This window comes from Microcaecilia unicolor, chromosome 2, assembly GCF_901765095.1.
Source record: "Microcaecilia unicolor chromosome 2, aMicUni1.1, whole genome shotgun sequence".
NCBI lineage: Eukaryota > Metazoa > Chordata > Amphibia > Gymnophiona > Siphonopidae > Microcaecilia > Microcaecilia unicolor.
This window is the reverse complement of record NC_044032.1, coordinates 538,506,890-538,530,507: the sequence shown is the minus strand read 5'-3', so window position 1 is coordinate 538,530,507 and position 23,618 is coordinate 538,506,890. Positions and strand designations below refer to the sequence as shown.

General features: G+C 42.4%; 1 protein-coding gene across 2 annotated transcripts in view; it reads left to right on the top strand.

The window, feature by feature from the left end:
- RFC1 (replication factor C subunit 1) overlaps window positions 1-23,618 on the top strand; it is a 348,859-nt gene that overhangs the window by 131,800 nt on the left and 193,441 nt on the right. For both annotated transcript variants that reach the window (XM_030191305.1, XM_030191306.1), the window contains one exon: window positions 16,289-16,524. In XM_030191305.1, the coding sequence (XP_030047165.1) occupies window positions 16,289-16,524 (236 nt within the window). The remainder of the gene's footprint in view (window positions 1-16,288; window positions 16,525-23,618) is intronic.

The window sequence follows — 23,618 nt, the reverse complement described above, 5'->3', positions numbered from 1 at the left end:
TGAAAGAAGGCCATTGAGGTACCATTCAATTGTAATGACCTGGATATTTCCCACAAAATAGCACAATTCCTCAAAACAATATCAGGTTTCTAAATATGAAAAAGACATTGCTGTTCATTAAGAAATCTCACAAATAAACAATCTGCAACGAGTGTGTAGTTATAACAAAGCCTGTGATGGTAATATTTACAGTGGAGCATAAAAGTCAGGCTCCCTGTTACACTGAGGCTATTTTTTTTAAAATTTAATATATTTTATCCTTCAGATCTGAATCCCCAGTGTGACACTATATTGGAGTGATGTGTTTGATAGTTTCTTTGTTCATTAAGAAAGCATTGATCTAGCTGTCCTCTTGGCTCTTTAGCTGATGTAATGATGTCACAATGAGGTGGGAGTGTTGTTGGCCTTGTTTGTTCTTTATCAGATGAGTTTGCTTTCCCCATTTACAACTGTGATTAGCCTGCTGGACTGAGGGCACTGTGAGCAGGAGATTGAGAGGTGAGAGCAAGATGGAAGGATGCGAGCCAGAGGTGAGGGGAATGTGAAATAATGGGTCTGAGACGGAAAAGAAAGCTAAAGGAGGTGTGTGGGGGAAAACAACAAATACCCTCTGTTGTTTAAGGTACAGAGATTTGATGCCTATTTACTAAGCTGTAGTAAAATAGCATATTTGCACTCTTATCGCAGAAAATTTAGCATAGGGTTCTGTAAACCACAAAACTTTTGTTCTGGGGTTTAGTGAATCCCACAGTAACTAGGTTTGTGCATTTAAAGGTGTAACACACTTGATATTGGATCCCAACTCAGGCTCGCTAACTTGTAAAGGCTATTAAACCTGGGGGTGGGGTGGGGAGGCCTCCATCTGCTGCTCCCCCCCCAAAAAAAATAAAACACTGAGAGTCCTGCCCCTTAATGGCAAAAAGAGGAACCACTGTTTTCCCCCTCCCCCCAAGCTTATAAAACAGTCCCTGTCAGTCTACTGGGACGCTTAAACAATCCCCTATAGCAGTGATCTTCATTAATTTTTAAACTGGGGCCACGTTGGATTCTAATGAGCTGAAGGAAACTGCCAAATATCTTCCCATGCAGGGCCACGACACAGCTGACCAGTGTGTCATTGACATCCATCCCCACCAGCCCACTTTCAAACTTCGTACATTATCTTTTGTCTATTGAGAAATACCTTGTCCTTCAAGCATGCAGCTCTTCCCCTCTCATCCACTTTCTCTTTTCTATCCTGTAAAATGATTTTCTACTAAGAACACATAAGCATTGCCATACTGGGACAGATCGAAGGTCCATCAAGCTTTTCATCTGGCATTCATCTGTTCTGCTTTAGATGATATAGCCCCATTAAAAGAATAGGCTGTAAATTTCAGGAAACCATATTCTTGGTATAACAAATTTTACCTGAATTAAAGAAAAATTGTCAATGTTTGGAATGTGCTTGGCTTACATCCAGTTTTCTCATTTTAAATCTGAGCTTGAATTGGCAAAAAAAAATCTTATTTCAATTTAATCATGATGTCTCCTCTTCATTCCAAGATATTGTTTCAAACTGTTTGTAAAATATCCTACACAGGGGGGGTCTTTACTAAGCTGCAGTAGCGTTTTTTAGCGTGTGCTAATGATTAGCACGCGCTAAATGCTAGAGACTCCCTTATATTTCTGTGGGTGTCTCTAGCGTTTAGTGCACGCTAAAAATGCTACTATGGCTTAGTAAAAGACCTCCTTAGTTAGTTATTAAATTATTCTTAATTTTTTTTTTTTCAAAAATTGAGAAAAGATCTGAATTATTGTCTATTGTCTGCTGGTACATTTTCAAACATATCAGGCACATTGTTTGAATTTCATGAGTCAATTCCCGTTAATAGACTTTGGTGTAGGCTCAATGAGATGTCTCTTTTACTGCAGTTAAGTCACAATTATCTAAACTAATAAAATCGTTGTCTCCTCTTAATAGTTGTCTTGCATTCTGTTTGAAGGATGCTCCTCCTCAGGTTGTCTACTGGATAACCATATTAATTCTATTTTTCATACTGGAATATTTCCATAAAATATGGATCATACTTTATTAACTCCAGTTCCTAAGCCTGAAGGATTGGATTTCACATTACCTTCAAGTTTCAGGTCAATTACTGTTCTCCGAGGACAAGCAGGCTGATAATTGTCATGAATGGGGTCGTTGTCCGCAACGGCCCAGGAGACCGGAAGTCCAAAACAAAAGAGAAGTCTCTGGAAATGCTCCGTCGTGCGGCCCAAGCGCCTTCGCATGCGCGAACGGGTTCCCGCCTGCGACATGAGCGTGAGGTGTTCAGTTCTTTTTGATCCGCGATTGAGAGAGTTGCTGTTCCGTACGCTCCTTTCTCAGACTGAGGAGATCTACGTTTTTGACTTTTTACCGCTTCAATTATCCTTTTTTCTTTTACTCCAAAATAAATAATTTCTTGTAACATATATTTAATGGAACACTTAGCCGAAATTGGGTGGCGGAGCAGGTGGGGGAAGAGAGGTTGGGAGGCGAGGATAGTGGAGGGCAGACTTATACGGTCTGTGCCAGAGCCGGTGATGGGAGGTGGGACTGGTGGTTGGGAGGCGGGAAATACTGCTGGGCAGACTTGTACGGTCTGTGCCCTGAAAAAGGCAGGTACAAATCAAGGTAAGGTATACACATATGAGTTTATCTTGTTGGGCAGACTGGATGGACCATGCAGGTCTTTTTCTGCCGTCATCTACTATGTTACTATGTTACTCTAGCTTGACTTTAATACAATTAAAAAAAAAAACCCATTTCACCTTTATTTTTTCTTAGTTTTTCTCCACTCTTGAAGTTTCCTTGTTGATTCGTCGCGGCTGCCTTTAGGCTGCTCGGTTGTTTTTTTTTTTCCTTATTTTTGTGCCTTTTATTTGGCACCATCGAGCCATTTAATTTCGCAGCTGCCGTTTTTCCCTCCATGTCATCGAGGACACCCAGCGGCTTCAAACGTGGTCGCTCAACTTGGGCGTGGTACGCAAGATCTTCCGAGCATGGGGCACGTCGGTGGATCTTTTTGCCACTCAGACCAATCACAAAGTCTCTCAATTCTGTTCCAGACTTCAGGCCCACAACAGACTAGCGTCAGATGCTTTTCTCCTTCATTGGGGGACAGGCCTTCTGTATGCGTATCCTCCCATACCTCTAGTAGGGAAGACTTTGCTGAAAGCAAGACCGGAGAACCATGATTCTGATTGCGCCCTTTTGGCCCCGTCAGATCTGGTTCCCTTTTGTTCTGGAATTGTTCTCCGAAGAACCGTGGAGATTGGAGTTTTTTCCGATCCTCATCACCCAGAATGAGGAGTCGCTTCTACATCCCAACCTCCAGTCTCTGGCTCTCACGGCCTGGATGTTGAGAGCTTAGAGATTGCCTCCTTGGGTCTTTCAGAGGGTGTCTCCCGAGTCTTGCTTGCTTCCAGGAAAGATTTCACGAAGAGGTGTTACTTTTTCAAATGGAGGAGGTTTGCCGTCTGGTGTGACAGCAGGGCCCTAGATCCCTTTTCTTGTCCTACACAGACTCTGCTTGAATACCTTCTACACTTGTCAGTCTGGTCTCAAGACCAGCTCCGTAAGGGTTCACGTTAGTGTAATTAGATCTTATCATCAACGTGTAGAAGGTCAACCTATCTCTGGTCAGCCTTTAGTTGTTCGCTTCATGAGAGGTTTGCTTTTGTCAAAGCCCCCTGTCAAACCACCACCAGTGTCGTGGGATCTCAACGTCATCCTCACCCAGGTGATGAAAGCTCCTTTTGAGCCACTGAATTCCTGCCATCTGAAGTACTTGACCTGGAAGGTCATTTTCTTGGTGGCTGTTACTTCAGCTCATAGAGTCAGTGAGCTCCAAGCCCTGGTAGTGCATGCACCTTATATTAAGTTTCATCATAATAGAGTAGTCCTCCGCACTCACCCTAAGTTCTTGCCGAAGGTAGTGTCGGAGTTCCATCTGAACCAGTCAATTGTCTTGCCAACATTTTTTCCCCATCCACATACCCGCCCTGGTGAAGACAAGTTGCATACCTTGGACTGTAAGAGAGTATTGGCCTTTTACGTGGAGTGGACAAAGCCCTGTAGACAGTCCGCCCAGCTGTTTTTCTTTTAATCCCAACAGGAGGGGAGTTGCCATCGCAAAACGCACCATCTCTAATTGGCTAGCAGATTGCATTTCCTTCACTTATGCCCAAGCTGGGCTGACTCTGGAGGGCTATGTCACGGCTCATAATGTTAGAGCCATGGCTGTGTCAGTGGCTCACTTGAAGTCAGCCTCCATTGAAGAGATTTGCAAGACTGCAGCATGGTCATCGGTCCACACTTTCACATCTGACTACTGCCTTCAGCAGGATAGCCGATGCAGCAGTCAGTTTGGGCAGTGTCAGTGCTGCAGAATCTGTTCGGGGTTTAGAATCCAACTTCACCCTCCTAGGCCCATTTATGTTCTGTTCCAGGCTGCACTCTCAATTAGTTGTATATTCTTTTTAGGTCAATCTGTGTTACATCCTCGCCGTTGCGAGGCCCAATTGACCAATGTTCTTTGTTTTGAGTGAGCCTTGGGGCTAGGGATACTCCATTCGTGAGAATTATCAGCCTGCTTGTCCTCGGAGAAAATGTAGATACATACCTGTAGCATGTATTCTCTGAGGACAGCAGGCTGATTATTCTTTCATACCCGCCCTCCCCTTGGAGTTGTTCCTCCTCTTCTGGTTTGCTTTTTATTAAACTGAACACCTCACGCTTGTGTCGCGGGCGGGAACCCGTTCGCGCATGTGCAGTGCACTCGGGCCGCGCGACGGAGTGTTTCCAGAGACTTCTCTTTTGTTTTGGACTTCAGGTCTCCTGGGCCGTCGCGGACGACGACCCTATTCGTGAGAGCGATCAGCCTGCTGTCCTTGGAGAATACCTGCTACAGGTATGTATCTACATTATATCCCCCTTCTCTCCAAGGTGATGGATTCTCTGGTACCAAGCATTGATAAAAAAGCGTCCTTGTGGTGGCGTCTCTGTGTGGGTTTGCGGCGTGCCAAGCCCCCCCCCCCCCCTTTTTACATCTGCTTGGAAAAAGGAAATTCCAGGCAGGAGATGTGTGGTAAGTGAAACACTTGCTGTGTGGCCATTTCCCAAGATAGCCCGTACTGTCACCTATTTAGGAGGCAGTCAGGGATCTCGCCGTACCCTGGTGGTAACTGGGCACCTCATGGTGCTGTCCGATTACCGCCAGATAAGCCCCTGGTGTGTGTACTGGAATGTAAAGGAATTTGTGACTTGTCTTCAATGAAAGGAGGTTTGTTTCTGAAGATTTGGTCTCCTTTCTAGGATACCTTGATCCTTGTGACGTGCAGTGAAATTTTGAATGCATAGCTAAGTAGCAGCACACCATTGTTCTGGGGAGTGATAGGGTGGGTGGGAGGGAGGTCGGGTTATTTTTGTAAACTTTATCAGAGGTTATTTGCCATGTTAGATTTTTGAGGTTGTTGTTAGTGCTAACTATGGTATCTGGCTGTTGTATTCTTGACTGTTTGTTTCTGGTTTTGAGCTGATATTAAAATGTTTCTATAAAAAAGGTTTGTATAATTTCCTAAAATAAGTCCATAAACCATTATTAAGAAGGACTGGAAAATCCATATCTTATTTCTAGGATTAGCAGCATAAAATCTGATTTACTTCTTTGGGATCTTGCCTGGCCACTGTTGGAAACAGGATACTGAACTTGATGGACCTTCAGTCTGTCCTAGTATGTCTACGTATTTGTCCTTATATTCTTATTGGGCACTTGGGGGAAGGTTGAGCAATTCCATTCACTAGTGGGTAAAGGGAAGGAGTGTGAACCATACATGTTCTGAGTGTTCCAGTTGGTTCAAAACTCTGCTGCCCGTCTCGTCTTCCGCCAGGGTCGCTTTACTCATACTACCCCTCTCCTCAAGACCCTTCACTGGCTCCCTATCCGTTTTCGCATCCTGTTCAAACTTCTTCTACTAACCTATAAATGTACTCACTCTGCTGCTCCCCAGTATCTCTCCACAATCGTCCTTCCCTACACCCCTTCCCGTGCACTCCGCTCCATGGATAAATCCTTCTTATCTGTTCCCTTCTCCACTACTGCCAACTCCAGACTTCGCGCCTTCTGTCTTGCTGCACCCTACGCCTGGAATAAACTTCCTGAGCCCCTACGTCTTGCCCCATCCTTGGCCACCTTTAAATCTAGACTGAAAGCCCACCTCTTTAACATTGCTTTTGACTCGTAACCACTTGTAACCACTCGCCTCCACCTACCCTCCTCTCTTCCTTCCCATTCACATTAATTGATTTGATTTGCTTACTTTATTTATTTTTTGTCTATTAGATTGTAAGCTCTTTGAGCAGGGACTGTCTTTCTTCTATGTTTGTGCAGCGCTGCGTACGCCTTGTAGCGCTATAGAAATGCTAAATAGTAGTAGTAGTAGTAGTAGTTTGTGATATGGATCGAGAACTTGAGACTTGCATGGTTCCTGCCTCAAACATAAGATACGATGTGGAAGAAAAGCTTGCTGACCTGCCATGCCATGGAGAGAATCAGTGTGTAGGTAAGGTTCAAGAAGCTGCTTCACTCAGTAAGCAGTACAATGATACCATTAAGACCTTGTTTGGGCCCAGTTCTGACCTGGCCTCTTCATCTAGGAGATATTAGAGTGGAAGGCAAAGATTGGCATATCTCAAATGCACAGGTAACTTCCTCCTGCCCTTCTCTAACAAAGCAGAGTCCTTGCTCTTGTCACAGACAGAAAAAGGCCCAGAAGGCAAAGCCAGCTTTGCAGCGAAAAACAGGGATAGGGTTTCTACTGTCTCCATGAAAACATAACCAGTGTTTCAGTGTCCATGTAATAAATTTTACCTTCTTAACTACCGGAAAGTTGTTGAACAACTGCTGCCCCTGTATAACCTCAGATCAATGGGTTCTAAAAATCATCCGGCTAGGATACTGTCTACATATGTCTGAAACGCTACTAAATTGCCTATGGAGGGCATCGTGGTGAAGCTCTCAACATCAGGAAATACCAAGGAACACTCTTCCCTCTTAGGTGCCAATGTGGTATAACCCTTTCCACCAGGGTAAAGTGGGCAGTTATTTTACCAACTAAGTATTTTATGATCACAATGAGGATGGGGAGATTCTATCCCATCGTAGACCTAAGAGCTCTTAAAGTTTCCCTAGGCATCTTAATTTGTTTTCTCAAAAAGTGAGAGTGGTTATATTCACTTTAGTTAAAGGATGTATACACTCTCACTGAGATACATGCAGTCACAGGAAGTCATATCAGCTACTTTGGGTATTTACAAAGTGCCCTGTTGTCATAGTAACGTATCTACACAGACTAGGGGTGCGCATTTTCTCCTGTTTGGATGATTGGCTAGTCAAGAACACATCTTAAAAAGAGGCGGAAAGATTCATCCAGTTGCTGAAGTTACTGGGTTTATTATAAACTATTCGAAGTCTCAGCTAAGCCCATTACTACAATTGGAATTTATAGGAGCTCTGCTACTCATGACTCAGGCAAAAGCTTTTGTTCTACAACAAAGGATCACCAAGCTAATGCCTGTAGTGCTAGAAATCCAAGGGAATCATCAGACATCAGCATGAAACATGAGGATGCTGGGTCATATGGAGGTCTTACCAAATAATGGCAGCGTTCTAAATCAGTCACTTACTGGGAAATTTAATATATCACCCTTCAATTTCAACAATCCCAGATCTTATTCTTCCAACCTCCTTTCTTCACACATTACAATATTTCAATGAATCTTCAAAACTTTTAAATTCTTGCCTCAGTAGTGCAAAATTGCCCAAACTTAATTTTATGGCAATTCTAAACTGCACTAAGAGCTTCATCGGCTTGTATTGTTTATATATCATCTTAAGACACTTATCTTAAATACATTCGGACTGGGGGCTCAGATGTGCTCTTAGTGCAGTTTAGAATTGCCATAAAATTAAGTTTGGGCAATTTTGCACTACTGAGGCAAGAATTTAAAAGTTTTGAAGATTCATTGAAAAATTGTAATGTGTGAAGAAAGGAGGTTGGAAGAATAAGATCTGGGATTGTTGAAATTGAAGGATTATATGGAGAGGCATTTTCGAAAGAAACGTCCAAGTTGCGATTTGGATGTCTTTGCAAAACGGCGAAATCCAGGGGCGGGGAAAACCATATTTTTGAAATAAGAATGACATCCATCTTTTGTTTCAAAAATACCGTCAGAGACGTCCAAATCATTAGATTTGGACGTCCTTGCATTTAGACGACTTTCAGCGATTTTCGAAACCAAAGACGTCCATGTCAAAAATGTCCAAATGCAAGCCATTTGGACATGGGAGGAGCCAGCATTTGTAGTGCACTGGTCCCCCTGACATGCCAGGACACCAACTAGGCACCCTAGGGGGCACTGCAGTGGACTTCATAAAATGCTCCCAGGTACATAGCTCCCTTACCTTGTGTGCTGAACCCTCAAACTCCACTACCCACAACTGTACACCACTACCATAGCCCTTACGGGTGAAGGGGGGCACCTATATATGGGTACAGTGGGTTTGTGGTGGGTTTTGAAGAGCTCGTTGTTTCCTCCACAAATGTAACAGGTAGGGGGGGTATGGGCCTGTGTCCACCTGTCTGAAGTGCACTGCAGTACCCATTAAAACTACTCTAGGGACCTTCATGCACTGTCATGGTCCTGAGTATGACATCTGAGGCTGGCACGAAATATTTTTAAAGATGTTTTTTGAGGGTGGGAGTGGATTAGTGACCACTGGGGGAGTAGCAGGAGGTCATCCTCGATTCCCTCCGGTGGTCATCTGGTCATTTCGGGTACCTTTTTGGGCTTATTCGTAAAAAAAAAAAAAAACACATCCAAGTGTTCGTCAGGGACGTCCTTGCTTTTTTCTATTGTGGGTCAAAGACGTCCAAGTGTTAGGCATGCCCAAGTCCCGCCTTCGCTACGTTTCTGACACACCCCTTTGAAATTTGGACATCCTTGCAACGGACTGCAGTTGGAGACGTCCAAAATCGGGTTTCGATTATACCGATTTGGATGTCTCTGTGAGAAGGACGTCTGTCTTCCGTTTTATGTCGAAAGATGGACATCCTTCTCTTTTGATGGCCTCAACAGTACTTGTGTCACATCTCAGGATGAATATCTACAATCCGCAAATATAAGGAAGAATGGAGGACTAAAAATATTCAACTTAAATACTAACAACCTCCAAAGCAAAATAATTAATTTATTCAATGTTAACTAAGGAAATTTACTTCAGTTTATTCTGATTAAATTATTTTCGTTTTTTTGGAGGTTATTAGTATCTAAGTTGGACATCCCAGGATGAGACAAGCTCAGTGAATCTTGTACATGCAGTGGGCATGACCATTCACATGAATCAATCACCCAAAATTGCAGGAACACCTTAACGCAGTCATACTTTACAGACCACCAGGCAACTGGCAAGACTCCCAAACACACTTCATGGACTTTATCTCGAACACCTGTGTCTCTACCTCGAACCTCATCATAATAGGAGATATCAACCTGCACCTTGAAGACCTCACCACAACAAGCACCCAAGAATGCAAAGAGTTCCTATAACTGTGGGATCTTCACAGACCAAACACGCAACCAACTCACATTAAAGGACACACATTAGACATCATCACACACAAATTTGATCACGACTCAAACCTTATATTAACAGATACTAAATGGACACCTACACCGTGGTCAGACCACTATAAAGCACACATCTCCCTCCAATGGAGACCGAAAGACTCACCTAACAAACAAACATGAAAAACCTACACCTCGAGAGGAAAACAGACCCAGTTATATTCTGGCAACAGATCTACCACAACGGATGGACAATAAAGGCAGACGCAATCCAATTCCTCTTAGAATGGGATAATAGATGCAAATCAATACTAGACAATACTGCCCCAGTTCAAACCAGAACCTCACACAGAAAGAACTCAATACCATGGTTCAACGAAGAACTGAAAAAACTCAAAACACAAGTTAGAAGATTAGAACGTGCGTGGAATAAAAAGAAAGACGACCCCACACTTAACGCTTGGAAACAACTTCGAAGAAAATATAAATATACCATAAGACAAACCAAAAGACTATATTACAAAACTGAAATTGGACCAAACTACAAGGACACACACAAACTCTTCCAACTCGTGAATAAACTACTAGACACTACACCAGTCACAAACAATAGTAAAGACACACCAGGAGCTGACAACCTCGCGAAGTACTTCAAGGAGAAAATCGTACAACTGCGACTTAAAATACCTGTCAGCCCCATCAAATACACTGTACTCCTAGACTGTCTAGACCCAGACCCTGGAGTATACCCAGCAGACAGGACTTGGACCAAATTCGAGATACTATCGGAGGATCTTATTGCCCAAACGCTTAAAAGATTCGCCAAATCTTATTGTAAACTAGACATATGTCCAAACAACCTTATGAAATTGGCCCCTCAGCAATTCATAACAGACCTAACGAACCACGCGAACTTTAAGCTACAAAATGGACTCTTCCCAAAGGAGAAAAGAAACATTTTACTCACCCCCATACCCAAAGATGCAAAAAAAAAAAAAAAAAATGCTAGTGAACTAACCAACTATAGGTCAGTAGCATCCATTTCCTTAATAACCAAAATAACAGAAGGGATGGTGACTAAACAACTCACAGACTATTTAAATAAGTTCTCAATACTACACGACTCCCAATCAGGATTTCGTTCTAACCACAGTACTGAAACAGTACTAGTTATGCTCATGACTAAATTCAAACAAATGATTGCAACCGGCAAGAACATACTACTTCTACAATTCGACATGTCCAGCGCTTTCGACATGGTCGATCATGGAATTCTATTACACATCCTTGAATACTTCGGTATCGGAGGCAACGTTCACAATTGTTTTAAGGGGTTCCTAACCACACGCTCATATCAAGTGACATCAAATTCGATTACATCAGCCACATGGACACCTGAATGCGGAGTTCCACAGGGATCCCCCCTCTCACCGACATTATTCAACCTAATGATGGTACCCTTGGCCAAACTGCTATCAAACCAAAACCTCAACCCATACATATACACTGATGATGTAACGATCTACATCCCATTTAAACAAGATCTAAAAGGAATTTCCAACGACATTAACCAAAGTCTACATATCGTGCATTCCTGGGCAGATGCATTTCAGCTGAAACTTAATGCAGAAAAAACCCAGTGCCTAATATTTACCTCTCAACACAATACGAACAAATTTACTACCATCAACACACCAAAATTAAATCTACCAATTTCGGACACCCTAAAAATTCTTGGAGTTACCATAGATCGGCACCTAACACTTGAGTCACGCAAAAAACACAACCAAAAAGATGTTCCATTCAATGTGGAAATTAAAAAGAGTAAGACCATTCTTCCCAAGGACCGTCTTCCGCAAGTTGGTTCAATCATTGGTACTCAGTCATCTAGACTATTGCAACTCACTGTACGCTGGCTGCAAAGAGCAAATACTCAAACTTCAGACAGCCCAGAACACTGCAGCCAGACTCATATTTGGATAATCAAAATATGAAAGTGCAAAACCCCTATGAGAGAAGCTGCACTGGCTCCCACTTAAAGAACGCATCAGGTTCAAAATATGTACCCTAGTTCACAAAATTATCCATGGTGAAGCCCCAGCCTACATGTCAGACCTGATAGACTTACCACCCAGGAATGCTAAAAAATCATCTCGCACATTCCTTAATCTTCATTTCCCCAACTGTAAAGGTCTAAAATACAAATTAACGCACGCATCAACCTTTTCCTATATGAGTATACAATTCTGGAACGCACTGCCGCGCAACCTAAAAACAATCTATGAACTAACCAACTTCCGCAAACTACTGAAGACCCATCTCTTTAACAAGACATATTACAAAGATCAACACATGTGAAATCTCCCACATGTATCCAGAACTGTCTTATAATGTCTTCTGTTATGTTACAATGTTGTTTCTTTTATTATCATGTAACCCCAAATCCTTCTTTAATACCAACTGACTATTCTCTTCTTATTTCCACTATTCATGATGTATTGTAAGCCACATTGAGCCTGCAAAGAGGTGGGAAAATGTGGGATACAAATGCAATAAATAATAATATATCTGTCACAAAATCCTTCTGGAACTCTTTTCTGGTAGATAATTTATTTATTTATTTATTTGTTACATTTGTTTCCCACATTCTCCCACCTATTTGCAGGCTCAGTGTGGCTTACATAGTACTGTAAAGGCGTTCGCCAAGTCTGGTAGAGAAACAAATATATGGCGATGTTGTGGTCGATTAAGGTTCAGGCACAATAGGGATCAAAGAGAGCAGAGGTTATATAGTGTCCATTACGAGCTTTGGCTTTGCTGTGTTGCAGAGTGTAGGTATTTATGTTGGGTCAGTAGGGTATGCTTTTTTGAACATACCGTCCTGAAGTTTAGAAGGTTGTAGGTTGTTTTCACAGCTTTTGGCAGTGAGTTCCATAGTTGTGTGCTTATATAGGAGAAGCTGGATACGTAGGTTGCTTTGTATTTGAGTCCTTTGCAGTTTGGGTAGTGGAGGTTTAGGTATGTTCGTGATGATCTGGTTGTGTTTCTGGTTGGTAGATCTATGAGGTCCGTCATTTAGCCTGGGACTTTGCCGTAGATAATTTTGTGGACCAGGGTGCAGATTTTGAAGGTAATACGTTCTTTGATTGGGAGCCAATGCAGTTTTTCTCGGAGGGGTTTGGCACTTTCGAATCGTGTTTTACCAAATATCAGCTTGGCTGCTGTGTTTTGAGCGGTCTGGAGTTTCTTTGTGAGTTGTTCTTTACATCCCGCATAGATTCCGTTGCAATATGCATGGCTTACTACCATTGACTGTATTAGGTTACGGAATATTTCCCTCGGGAAGAAAGGTTTTACGCGTTTAAAGTTTCCACATTGAGTGGAACATTTTCCATTTTGGTAAATTCCAAATGCTATACTGATGATGGATGCATCCAAACTGGGCTTGGAAGCCCACTTAGATAGGTTTCACACTCAGAAATTATGGTTCTCCCAGGAGAAACTTCATCAAATAAATTTGATAGAATTGAGAACAATCTTCTGGGTCATCAAAAGGCTTTCAAAGATTGGCTGGCCAATAAAATTGTATTGGTATGAAGTAGCTGATGTGTTATATCAATGAGCAAGGAGAAACAGGATCGAACCTCCTGTGTTGGGAGACACTCAGGATGTGGAAGTAGCCTTTGGGTGTGGAAGTATTACAAGAGTGGGGCACTCCCCTGGTAGGTCATTTCACTACTCCTCTGAACAAGTAGGTACCTCAAATCTGTTCCAGGATAACGACACACAGCAAACTGGTCTTGGATGCCTTCCTCCTAGATTGGTGGAAGATTCTTCTGTTTGCATATCCTGCAATACCCTTGGTAGTGAATCTTTTCTGAAACTCGGATGGGCCGAGTTACCAAGATTCTCTTAGTTCCATTTTTGGTTGACACAAGTTTGGTTCCTGCTTTTGAAGACCCTAAAACTGGAAAATTCCTCAATACTGATCACACAGGCTCAAAGAACGCTGTTGCATCCCAACATCAAGTCCCTTGCCCTTACAGCATTGATGCTCAGAGGGTAATTATAACTTCATTGAATTTGTCTGACAGTGCTTCACAGGTATTATGGCTTCTAAGAGAGATTTCATTAGAAGGTCTTGCAGTTTTAAATGGAGGAATTTTGCCATGTGGTGTAATGTAAGGGCCTTAGACTCCCTTTCCTGTCCTACACAAAAACTACTTGAATAGTTTTCTACATTTGTCATAGTCTGGTGTGAAAACTAACTCCATTAATATACCCCTAAGTGCAATTGACACTTATGTAAAAGGAAACTCATCTCTGTACAGCCTTTAGTTATTCGATTTATGAAGGATTTGCTTGAAGCCTCCCATCAAGTCTCCTGCAGTATCATGGTACCTCAAAGTAGTAGTAGCCTAGCTGATGAAAGCTTTCTTTGAACTGAAGGTCCTGTTTTTGGTGGCTGTAACTTCAGCACACAGAATGAGTAAGCTCCACGCTCTAGTAATAGATTTGCGTGACTTGAAGTTCTACACCAGTGGTCTTCATTCATTTTTAAGTCGGGGCCACTTTGGATCCAAATGAGCTGAAAGAGATCCGCCAAATATCTTCCCTTGTGAGACCACGACACTGCTGACTAGTGTTAAGCTGATGAGGTGGATATTTTTGACAGTCTTCAAACCTTTTATTGGGCGTATCCTCAAGGTTGGTGAGCATTTCCGAATACATGCTCTTCATCTATTCAGTATGCCTTGTTCTTCAAGTATTCTGCTCTTCCCCTCATCCACTTCCCCTTTCTGTCATGAACTTGGGTAGAGAGACAGGGAGTAGCAGACAAAAAGGCCAGAATAATGATGAGGGCTGTTCTAGAGGTCTCAAGGGGCTGCCATTGGCCCCTGGACCTTGCATTCAAGAACAACAGAATGGTTCTGTGCCCTCATCCACCTTTCTATGGTAGTATGGGATTTCTTTCTGTTCTGCCAGTATTTTTCGCAGGCCTCATGCCTACAAAAGGTGAAAGCGCATTGCACACATTGGATTGCAAGAAAGCCTTGGCCTTCTATTTGGAAAGGGCTAAAGCCCTTAAAGGCCACCCAGTTTTGTTTCTTTTGACCCAAATAGGATAGGGGCTGCCATCAACAAACCTATACTAATTGGCTAGCAGACTGAATTTCCTTTGCTTAGCTCAGTCAGGTTTGACTTTTGAGGGTCATGTCACAGCTTATAATGTCAGAGTATGGGGGTATTGGTAGCCCACATATGCAAGGTTGCCAGCTGTTCATACAGTCACAACCCACTACTGTCTGGAAAAGGACTTCTGATGCAGTAGTAGATTTGGCCAGTCAGTCCTCCAGAATTTCTTTTAAAATCCAACTCCACTCCCCACTAGGACCATTTCTTTTTGGCTCCAGGTTGCCTTTCCCTCCCTCCCCCCCCCCTCCAAGAAAAGATATAAATATAAAAAATGGCCAGTTGTTACCAAAAATATGTTAGTGTCTACCCATTGCAGCGTCTTGTCCATTGTTTTCGCCCTTTTATCTGTTGATGGCTGTCGGTAGCTAGTAAGTTCCATGTTGTGTGGACTTGCTGTTCTTGGGGGGGGGGGGGGGGGGAGACAATTTACTTACCTGTTGAATCCTGATGTCCAAAAAGAACACCTGCAAGTCCTCACATACCCATTCACCTCCTCAAAGAGTTGCATTCTACTCAAGTTTATTGACAATACTGTGTTGGTTCTGTTCAACAGTGGCAGGCAGATATGATGCACATGTGATGCGACACAAAGCTTCCGGTAAATACTAAGCTGGAGTAAGCTTTCCTGCATGGCTCCATCAGTGACAATCACCCATGTTGTGAAGACTTATATTTTGCTGTCCATGGAGAACACCTGCTTGATTTCATTATGGTAATCTTGAAAACCTGACTGGCTAGATGTACTTCCAGGAGAAAGTTGAGAAGCACTGTTGTATGGAGTGAAAAATAGGGGAAGATATCACGGAAAGATGAATTTGAAGGCTTATGGCACCACTGCCCAGCAGAGGCTCATTCTGATAGAACTGAAAGACCAAAGGATCAGAACAAAACTATTGGACAAAAAATTAAAAAAAGAAAAAAAATGTCTGCCAGTGGTTCTCAACCCAGTCTTCAGGACACACCTAACCTATCTGAGTTTCAGAATGTCTACAGTAAATATGTTTAAGATGGTTTGCATATAATGGAGGTAGTGTGTACAAATATTTCTTGTTCATATAAGCGTACTGATGAATGAATATTTACGTATTTGGCAACATTCTGTACTATTCTGTGAATAATTTGAAAGTAATACACAAAAGGGCAGATCCATTGATATTTTCAAATCAAAGCTAGATAAGAGCAAAGCTTTAGTAAATCAAGCTTGAGTCTGAGAGCATTAAAATGTTAAATGCTTTTTGCCTCTGATTCGATACCAGTCAGTGGTATATTTTTTAGTTTTAAACCTCAAGGAAAGTGTTAAAGATCCATTAAATTCTGTTAATACCTTAGGCTTTTTTTGGTTGTTGGTTTTATTCTTTTTTAAAAAAACAGAATTTCAGTTATATGCTATTTTAATATGAGATTTGCTGGACATCTAATGATGTTTTTTTTTGTGTTCAGATGATGACGACGACTTTATTAAAAAGAAAATATCCCAGAAACCCAAAGAGAATGGAGCATCCATGGGAAATAGCTCAAAAGCATCAGGAGGAAGATCACAGGCAGAGACTAAGCCACAGGCTAAGGCAAAACCACCTTCTCCAGTAAAACTAACTCCCACATCTGCACTGGACTATTTTGGAACTGGCAGTGTTCACAGATCGGACAAGAAACTGGTGGCTAGCAAAAGAAAAACAGTAAGTATTGAAAAGCTGAAAGAACAGGAATGCTCAGTTTTTGTGACTTCCTTTTCATTGAACAGAGTAAAACCCACTTTAATTATTCTTCACTTTTTGCTTGTTTTATGGACTCACTTATGAACCAAGGCAAAATTATTTGACCTAGCTTTCTGCAAGCCATAATGCATCAGTTATTGTCTCCATTCTCACACCATAATCTGGTCCTGTTTATATTGTAAAACTGTACTTTGGTGACAGCCAGTAATTTCACTTTAGAGAATACTAGAAAACTGCAGTCTTTTTTTTTTTTTTTTTTTCAACCTTTGTGGAATGCCAACAAAAACAGCACCCACTCTCCCATGCAATGTCCAACTTTGTATTTTTTCTCTACTTTCCTTTCTTCTTTTAATTTCCCATCTCCCACTCTGGCTTTTTTCCTCACTTTTTTTGTTTCTTATGTACTCTGGCCTCCCTCCCCTGTCTTCAACCTCTTCCTTCTGTTCCCTTTCCTCCTCTTTATCTTCTAGTTCCTCAGCTCCTGTCATTTACCCTTTTCATCTTATTCCAGCTTCTTTCCCTTCTTCTTCTCTTACTTTGCCTTCTTTACCTGCTTTTTTTTCTGTTACTTCAGAGGCCTTGTTCCTCTCTTTGTTCCTTCTAGTCTCTTTCTGGAGTGGAGGAGTAGTGGTTAGATTGGCAGGCTGATGCTCCTTTTGGTCTGAGGCAAGTCACTTAACCCTTCATTGCTTCAGGTACAAACTTAGGGGGCTCTTTTACCAAGCTACGGTAAAAAGTGGCCTGCAGTAGTGTGGGTGATTGGAATTGCTGCAGGCCGAGGCCTCTTGTTACCACAGCTGGAAAAAGGCTTTTTTTTTTCTTCTTTTTTTTCAATATTGAGGTCTTTAATGGCTGTGCACTTATTTTACAATTGATGTGTGGCCATTTACTGCCTGAGCCCTTACCTCCTCCTATTTAGTAGGCGGTAAGAGCTCAAATGCTAACCCGATGATTTACTGCCAGGCACACCTACTCCCCGCCCCCTGAGCTAGGAAGAAAATTATTTTCTGGCGCGAGAAACAGCACATGACAAAAACAAAGCAACTGCAGGGTGCCTGAGCGTGCCCAGTGTAGTGCTGTTTTGCTGTGTGCTACCCGCGCGGTAGTCCTACCGCCTCTTGGTAAAAGGGCCCCTTAGATTGTAAGCCGTTTGGGGACAGAGAAATGTCTACAGTACCTGAATGCAGTGCACCTTGAACCAACCAAATCCAAATCCCTTTCCTCTTTGCCTGGCTCACCTCTAGCTGTGCCCTCTTTTCCTTGCTGCCTTCATAGTGGCTCTTCCTTTCAGTGCAGCCAGGTATCTACCTTGGCCTGCAGTAATAGCAGTGACAATAGCTTCCTTTCCTCAGCAGCTTGAAGATGTTCTGGACCCCAGTAGCAGTGGTTCCATGTGTTCAGTAGCAACTATATCAGGATTGTTATGGGCTGCTTCAATTTTAGTTTACTTTAGATTTTTCATATAGAACATTTGAGCCTTCTGTGATTCCATTAGTTGAGAACCACAGAACTAGATGCCTATGTCTGAAGCAAGAGAATTATTTTATTTCTACCACCAACTGTGGCCATCTATGCCTTCCTTTAGTGCTCAGCACCAACACCAGAGCTGGTGTAAGGGGAAAGAACTGCAGTTATGCGTAGGATTTATTGTAGTTGAGCCCTTTGACTTACTAGAGATGTTGCTGTTCATCTCTTGTGGGGCTTGTGAGTTTTTCTCCTTAGTTCTGGAACACAATGATCAGTTAAGTAATATCCCCGGTGTTAGATTATGGGACAGGTTCTCTGACATTTCTTTAAATTCTGCCACTTTAGTCATCAAGAAATTTTTTGAAAAATCTTGCCCCCTGACCTTTGAAAAACATTCCTATCGACGTCTTACACTGGTTGATCAAATCTGTAAATTTATCTCTATCAAGAGGTTACTATCCTGATCAGTTGTATGAATAATATTAACACTAATACCAAAATCACTAGAGGCAGATTTTACAAAGTTTGACAATTATCAGCCAGTTTGGCTTGCGAAATTCTCTGAATTCTGTGTTAATGAACAATTAAAGGACTATCTTCTCTCCTTTGGTATATTACATAACACCCAACACGGATTCAGACCATGCATTGTACAAGAAACACTGCTACTAACTTTCACTACAGGTGTCAGAGCAGCATTGAGTAGAGAACAGATTGTGCTCCTCCAGTTTGACATGTCCACAGCATTTGATGCTGTAGACCATTCGCTATTAGCTAGATAAAGTGAACTGGGAATAGTAGGAATTGTTCTGGATTGGTTTAGCAAATGTTTAAGAAAACAATCATATAGGTGCTCATTTTCAAAACACATAGACTTACAGAGTTACATAGAGGGGCATTTTCGAAAGGGATGTCCTTGCAAAACGGCAAAATCTAGGGGCAGGGAAACCTGTATTTTTGAAACAAGATGGATGTCCATCTTTCATTTTGAAAATACCGTCAGGGACGTCCAAATCCTTAAATTTCGTCGTCCTTAGATTTGGATGTCCCTAGACACGGACGTGTCTGATTTTCGGCGATTTTCGAAACCAAAGACGTCCATGTCAAAAACGACCAAATTCAAGCAATTTGGTCATGGAAGGAGCCAGCATTTGTAGTGCACTGGTTCCCCTGACATGCCAGGACACCAACCAAGCACCCTAGGGGGCACTGCAGTGGACTTCATAAATTGCTCCCAGGTACATAGCTCCCTTACCTTGTGTGCTGAGCCCCCCAAAACCCACTACCCCCAACTTATACACCACTACCATAGCCCTTGAAACATTTAGAATTCTGGCTCAGTCAACTCTTGTATCACAGATTACTGTAATTCGTTGTACTCTGGCATTTCCGCTAGGTTGCAGAATAGGCTTCAGATGCTACAGAGTACAGCAGTCAGGTTGTTTCTTGGAAAAAGTAAATTCGATAGAGCTTCTGCACTGTTGAGTGATTTACATTGGCTGCCAATAAAAAAAACAAGTGAAAGATATCGAATAGACTAGTGCTTCCAGCTCCAGTTGGTCCAGCTACTTTCCCTGCATTTCTAAAAGGAGTGTGTGTGTGTGAGAGAGACAAAGGCGTAGCCAGCCCTCTGATTTTTGAAACTTAGGTGGGGGGGGGGGGGGGGGAGGGGGCAATGCATTCCCCCCCCCCCACCCTCTGCCACATTCAAATTAGAACCTTTGTTGGCAGGGATGGTGAAGCAATGCCAGCCAAAGAAATTCTATGCCGAGCCACTCCTCTCCCCTTCACAGTACTGTAGTAACCCAGAAGTCAGCAGGGTGTCTCCAGCTACTAACTCTGGGACTCCCCAAGAATGTTTAGTTCTTGCACGGTATATTAAAAGCAGGAAGCTGGCAAAAGAATCGGTTGGGCCGCTGGATGACCGAGGGGTAAAAGGGGCAATCAAGGAAGATAAAGACATAGCGGAGAGATTGAATGAATTCTTTGCTTCGGTCTTCACCGAGGAAGATTTGGGTGGGATACCGGTGTCGGAAATGGTATTTCAAGCGGATGAGTCGGAGAAACTTACTGACTTCGTGGTAAACCTGGAGGAAGTAATGGTGCAGTTCAGCAAACTGAAGAGTAGCAAATCTCCTGGACCGGATGGTATTCACCCTAGAGTACTGATAGAACTGAAAAATGAGCTTGCGGAGCTACTGTTAGTGATATGCAATTTATCCTTAAAATCGAGCGTGGTACCAGAAGATTGGAGGGTGGCCAATGTAACGCCGATTTTTAAAAAAGGTTCCAGGGGAGATCCGGGAAATTATAGACCGGTGAGTCTGATGTCGGTGCCGGGGAAAATGGTAGAGGCTATTATCAAAAACAAAATTACAGAGCACATCCAAGGACATGGATTACTGAGACCAAGTCAGCACGGGTTTTGTGTGGGGAAATCTTGCCTGACCAATTTACTTCAATTCTTTGAAGGAGTAAACAAACGTGGATAAAGGGGAGCTGGTTGATATTGTGTATCTGGATTTTCAAAAGGCGTTTGACAAGGTACCTCATGAAAGGCTACAGAGGAAATTGGAGGGTCATGGGATAGGAGGAAATGTCCTATTGTGGATTAAAAACTGGTTGAAGGATAGGAAACAGAGAGTGGGGTTAAATGGTCAATATTCACAATGAAGAAGGGTAGTTAGTGGGGTTCCTCAGGGCTCTGTGCTAGGACCGCTGCTTTTTAATATATTTATAAATGATTTAGAGATGGGAGTAACTAGCGAGGTAATTAAATTTGCTGATGACACAAAGTTATTCAAAGTCGTTAACTCGCGAGAGGATTGTGAAAAATTACAAGAGGACCTTACGAGTGGGAGACTGGGCGTCTAAATGGCAGATGAGGTTTAATGTGAGTAAGTGCAAGGTGATGCATGTGGGAAATAAGAACCCGAATTATAGCTACGTCATGCAAGGTTCCATGTTAAGAGTTATGGACCAAGAAAGGGATCTGGGTGTCGTCGTCGATAATACACTGAAACCTTCTGCTCAGTGTGCTGCTGCGGCTAGGAAAGCGAATAGAATGTTGGGTATTATTAGGAAAGGTATGGAAAACAGGTGTGAGGATGTTATAATGCCGTTGTATCGCTCCATGGTGCGACCGCACCTTGAGTATTGTGTTCAATTCTGGTCGCCGCATCTCAAGAAAGATATAGTAGAATTGGAAAAGGTGCAGCGAAGGGTGACTAAAATGATAGTGGGAATGGGACGACTTCCCTATGAAGAAAGATTAAGGAGGCTAGGGCTTTTCAGCTTGGAGAAGAGACGGCTGAGGGGGGGGGGGGGGCATGATAGAGGTATATAAAACAATGAGTGGAGTGGAACAGGTGGATGTGAATCGTCCACGCTTTCCAAAAATACTAGGACTAGGGGGCATGCGATGAAACTACAGTGTAGTAAATTTAAAACCGGAAAACATTTTTCTTCACCCAACGCGTAATTAAACTCTGGAATTTGTTGCCGGAGAATGTGGTGAAGGCGGTTACCTTTGCAGAGTTTAAAAAGGGGTTAGACATTTTCCTAAAGGACAAGTCCATAAGCCACTGCTAAATGGACTTGGGAAAAATCCACAATTCCAGGAATAACGTATAGAATGTTTGTACGTTTGGGAAGCTTGTCAGGTGCCCTTGGCCTGGATTGGCCACTGTCGTGGACAGGATGCTGGGCTCGATGGTCTTTCCCAGTGTGGCATTACTTATGTACTTATGTAAATGAGCATGCGCAAGGAGTCCCGGTGTCAGCAGCTAGAAGTACCCCACTGACTTCCGGGTTATTGCAGCAGCGAGAGCAGGTGATCTGCTTGGCAGAGAATTTGTTTGGCTGGCGGGGCTTTAGCAATCCCGTCAGTCATTTATTGGGTTAAGTGCAGGTTTGGAGGGGGCCTGAAGCCTCCCCCAACCCATGGTTATGCCATTGTAGAGAAATAGAGATTAATGTAATTATTTTATTCAATAACATAGTAACCTAGTAAATGATAGCAGATTAGGTCAGTTAATATTTATTTGTCCCGATTTAAAGTTTTCACCATATGTTGTCTGTTCCTGGAGCCTGAGTATCCCAGGTTGCTACTTGGAAAATCAGGACACCCTTACTTGGCCTCCCTGGGATTCCAAAGATAGGGTTAGGCTCTACAGCAAGGTTAGGAAAACTACAGTCACAAATTACATTTGGTCTGGCACTCCAAGTTCTCTTCCTTAGTTCTACAGGTCCACCAGCCCTTCTAATTTTATCACTATTTTTATCTATATATTTTGCTGTCATCTGTAGGCTGATGCATCTGTTCTCTTTTGCTCTGGCTCTATTTTCCTTATTCCTGAAATGGTGTAGAGCCAAATAAAACAATTATTTATACTAACATAAAAATAATAAAATACAGTACAAAGATTCAGTGCAAATAAAATAGCACTTCCTTAATACAGACCTAATACAGTCCAATCAGTTATAATCAGGTCTATCAAATACAACATAAAATAGATGTGTGTAATCAGTGTCTATTTGTGATGTTAAGGGAAGCTCATTCTGCCACTTTGAGGTAGTTACCAAAAAAGCTCATGTTCTAGAGTTTACTGAACAAATGTCTATTAAATGTACTGCATTTACTGTAGATATTTGTATATAGGTCGCAAAATTTATGACCAGTTTTAAAACTGAAACTCTGAGAGACATATACCTGAACTAACTCACGGGTCTAGCATTTCCCTTCCCTCTTCTACCCATGCACTTATCCTGAGTCTAGCATTTCCCCCATCCCCTCTCTATCCCTCCAGGGTCCATTGTCTCTCCTTTTTCACCTAGGATCCAGTGCCTCATCTCCCGTTCTCTCTTCTGATCCTGTGGCCAGCATCCTCTACCCCTTTTTGCATGCAGCTGCTGTCAACCTACCTGTTACGGCGCTCCAAAGGAGTCTGCCTGTGCACCATTGTGTGGAGGGCTTAATGAAGTTGCTGGGACCAGGAGATGACCTGGAACATCCAGGGCGCTCTATTGTGGCCTTGAGCAGAGACTCTTGAGTAGGCAAACTCCGCCAAATCAATCAAGCGATTCCTGACACTCATCACTGTTTTGCAAGATTTGTTAATGATAAGTCCACCAAGTTTTATACTTTTGTATCATCGGATATCAGGAATATATCACAATTCACATTGGGGCAGCACAGAGCTGACTGCCTGTGCAGCCATTCCGAATGGTGACATCACTTCCTCCCCCATGATGCCAATTTTAAGCCTATTTAATTATGTCAAAATAGCTGTGTATGTACCTGTATAAAATAGGTACCAAGAACTATCTCCTGTACTGCACAAAGGACAATGTAAAGGTTTAACCTTGTTCAGAAGTGGTGTAAACGTGTGTGTGTTCCAAGCATGTAATTGCACATTTTATAAAATCTTCATGGACATCACAACTCTGTCCCTGCTCTGCTCAAACTACACCCAATGGGAACACCTACACATAGTGAATGTAAGGACATGCCATCTTGATGTAGCATGTATTTATACATGCATATACCATTCTGCAATTTTATAAAGGCATTTTGTGTGTAAAACAGG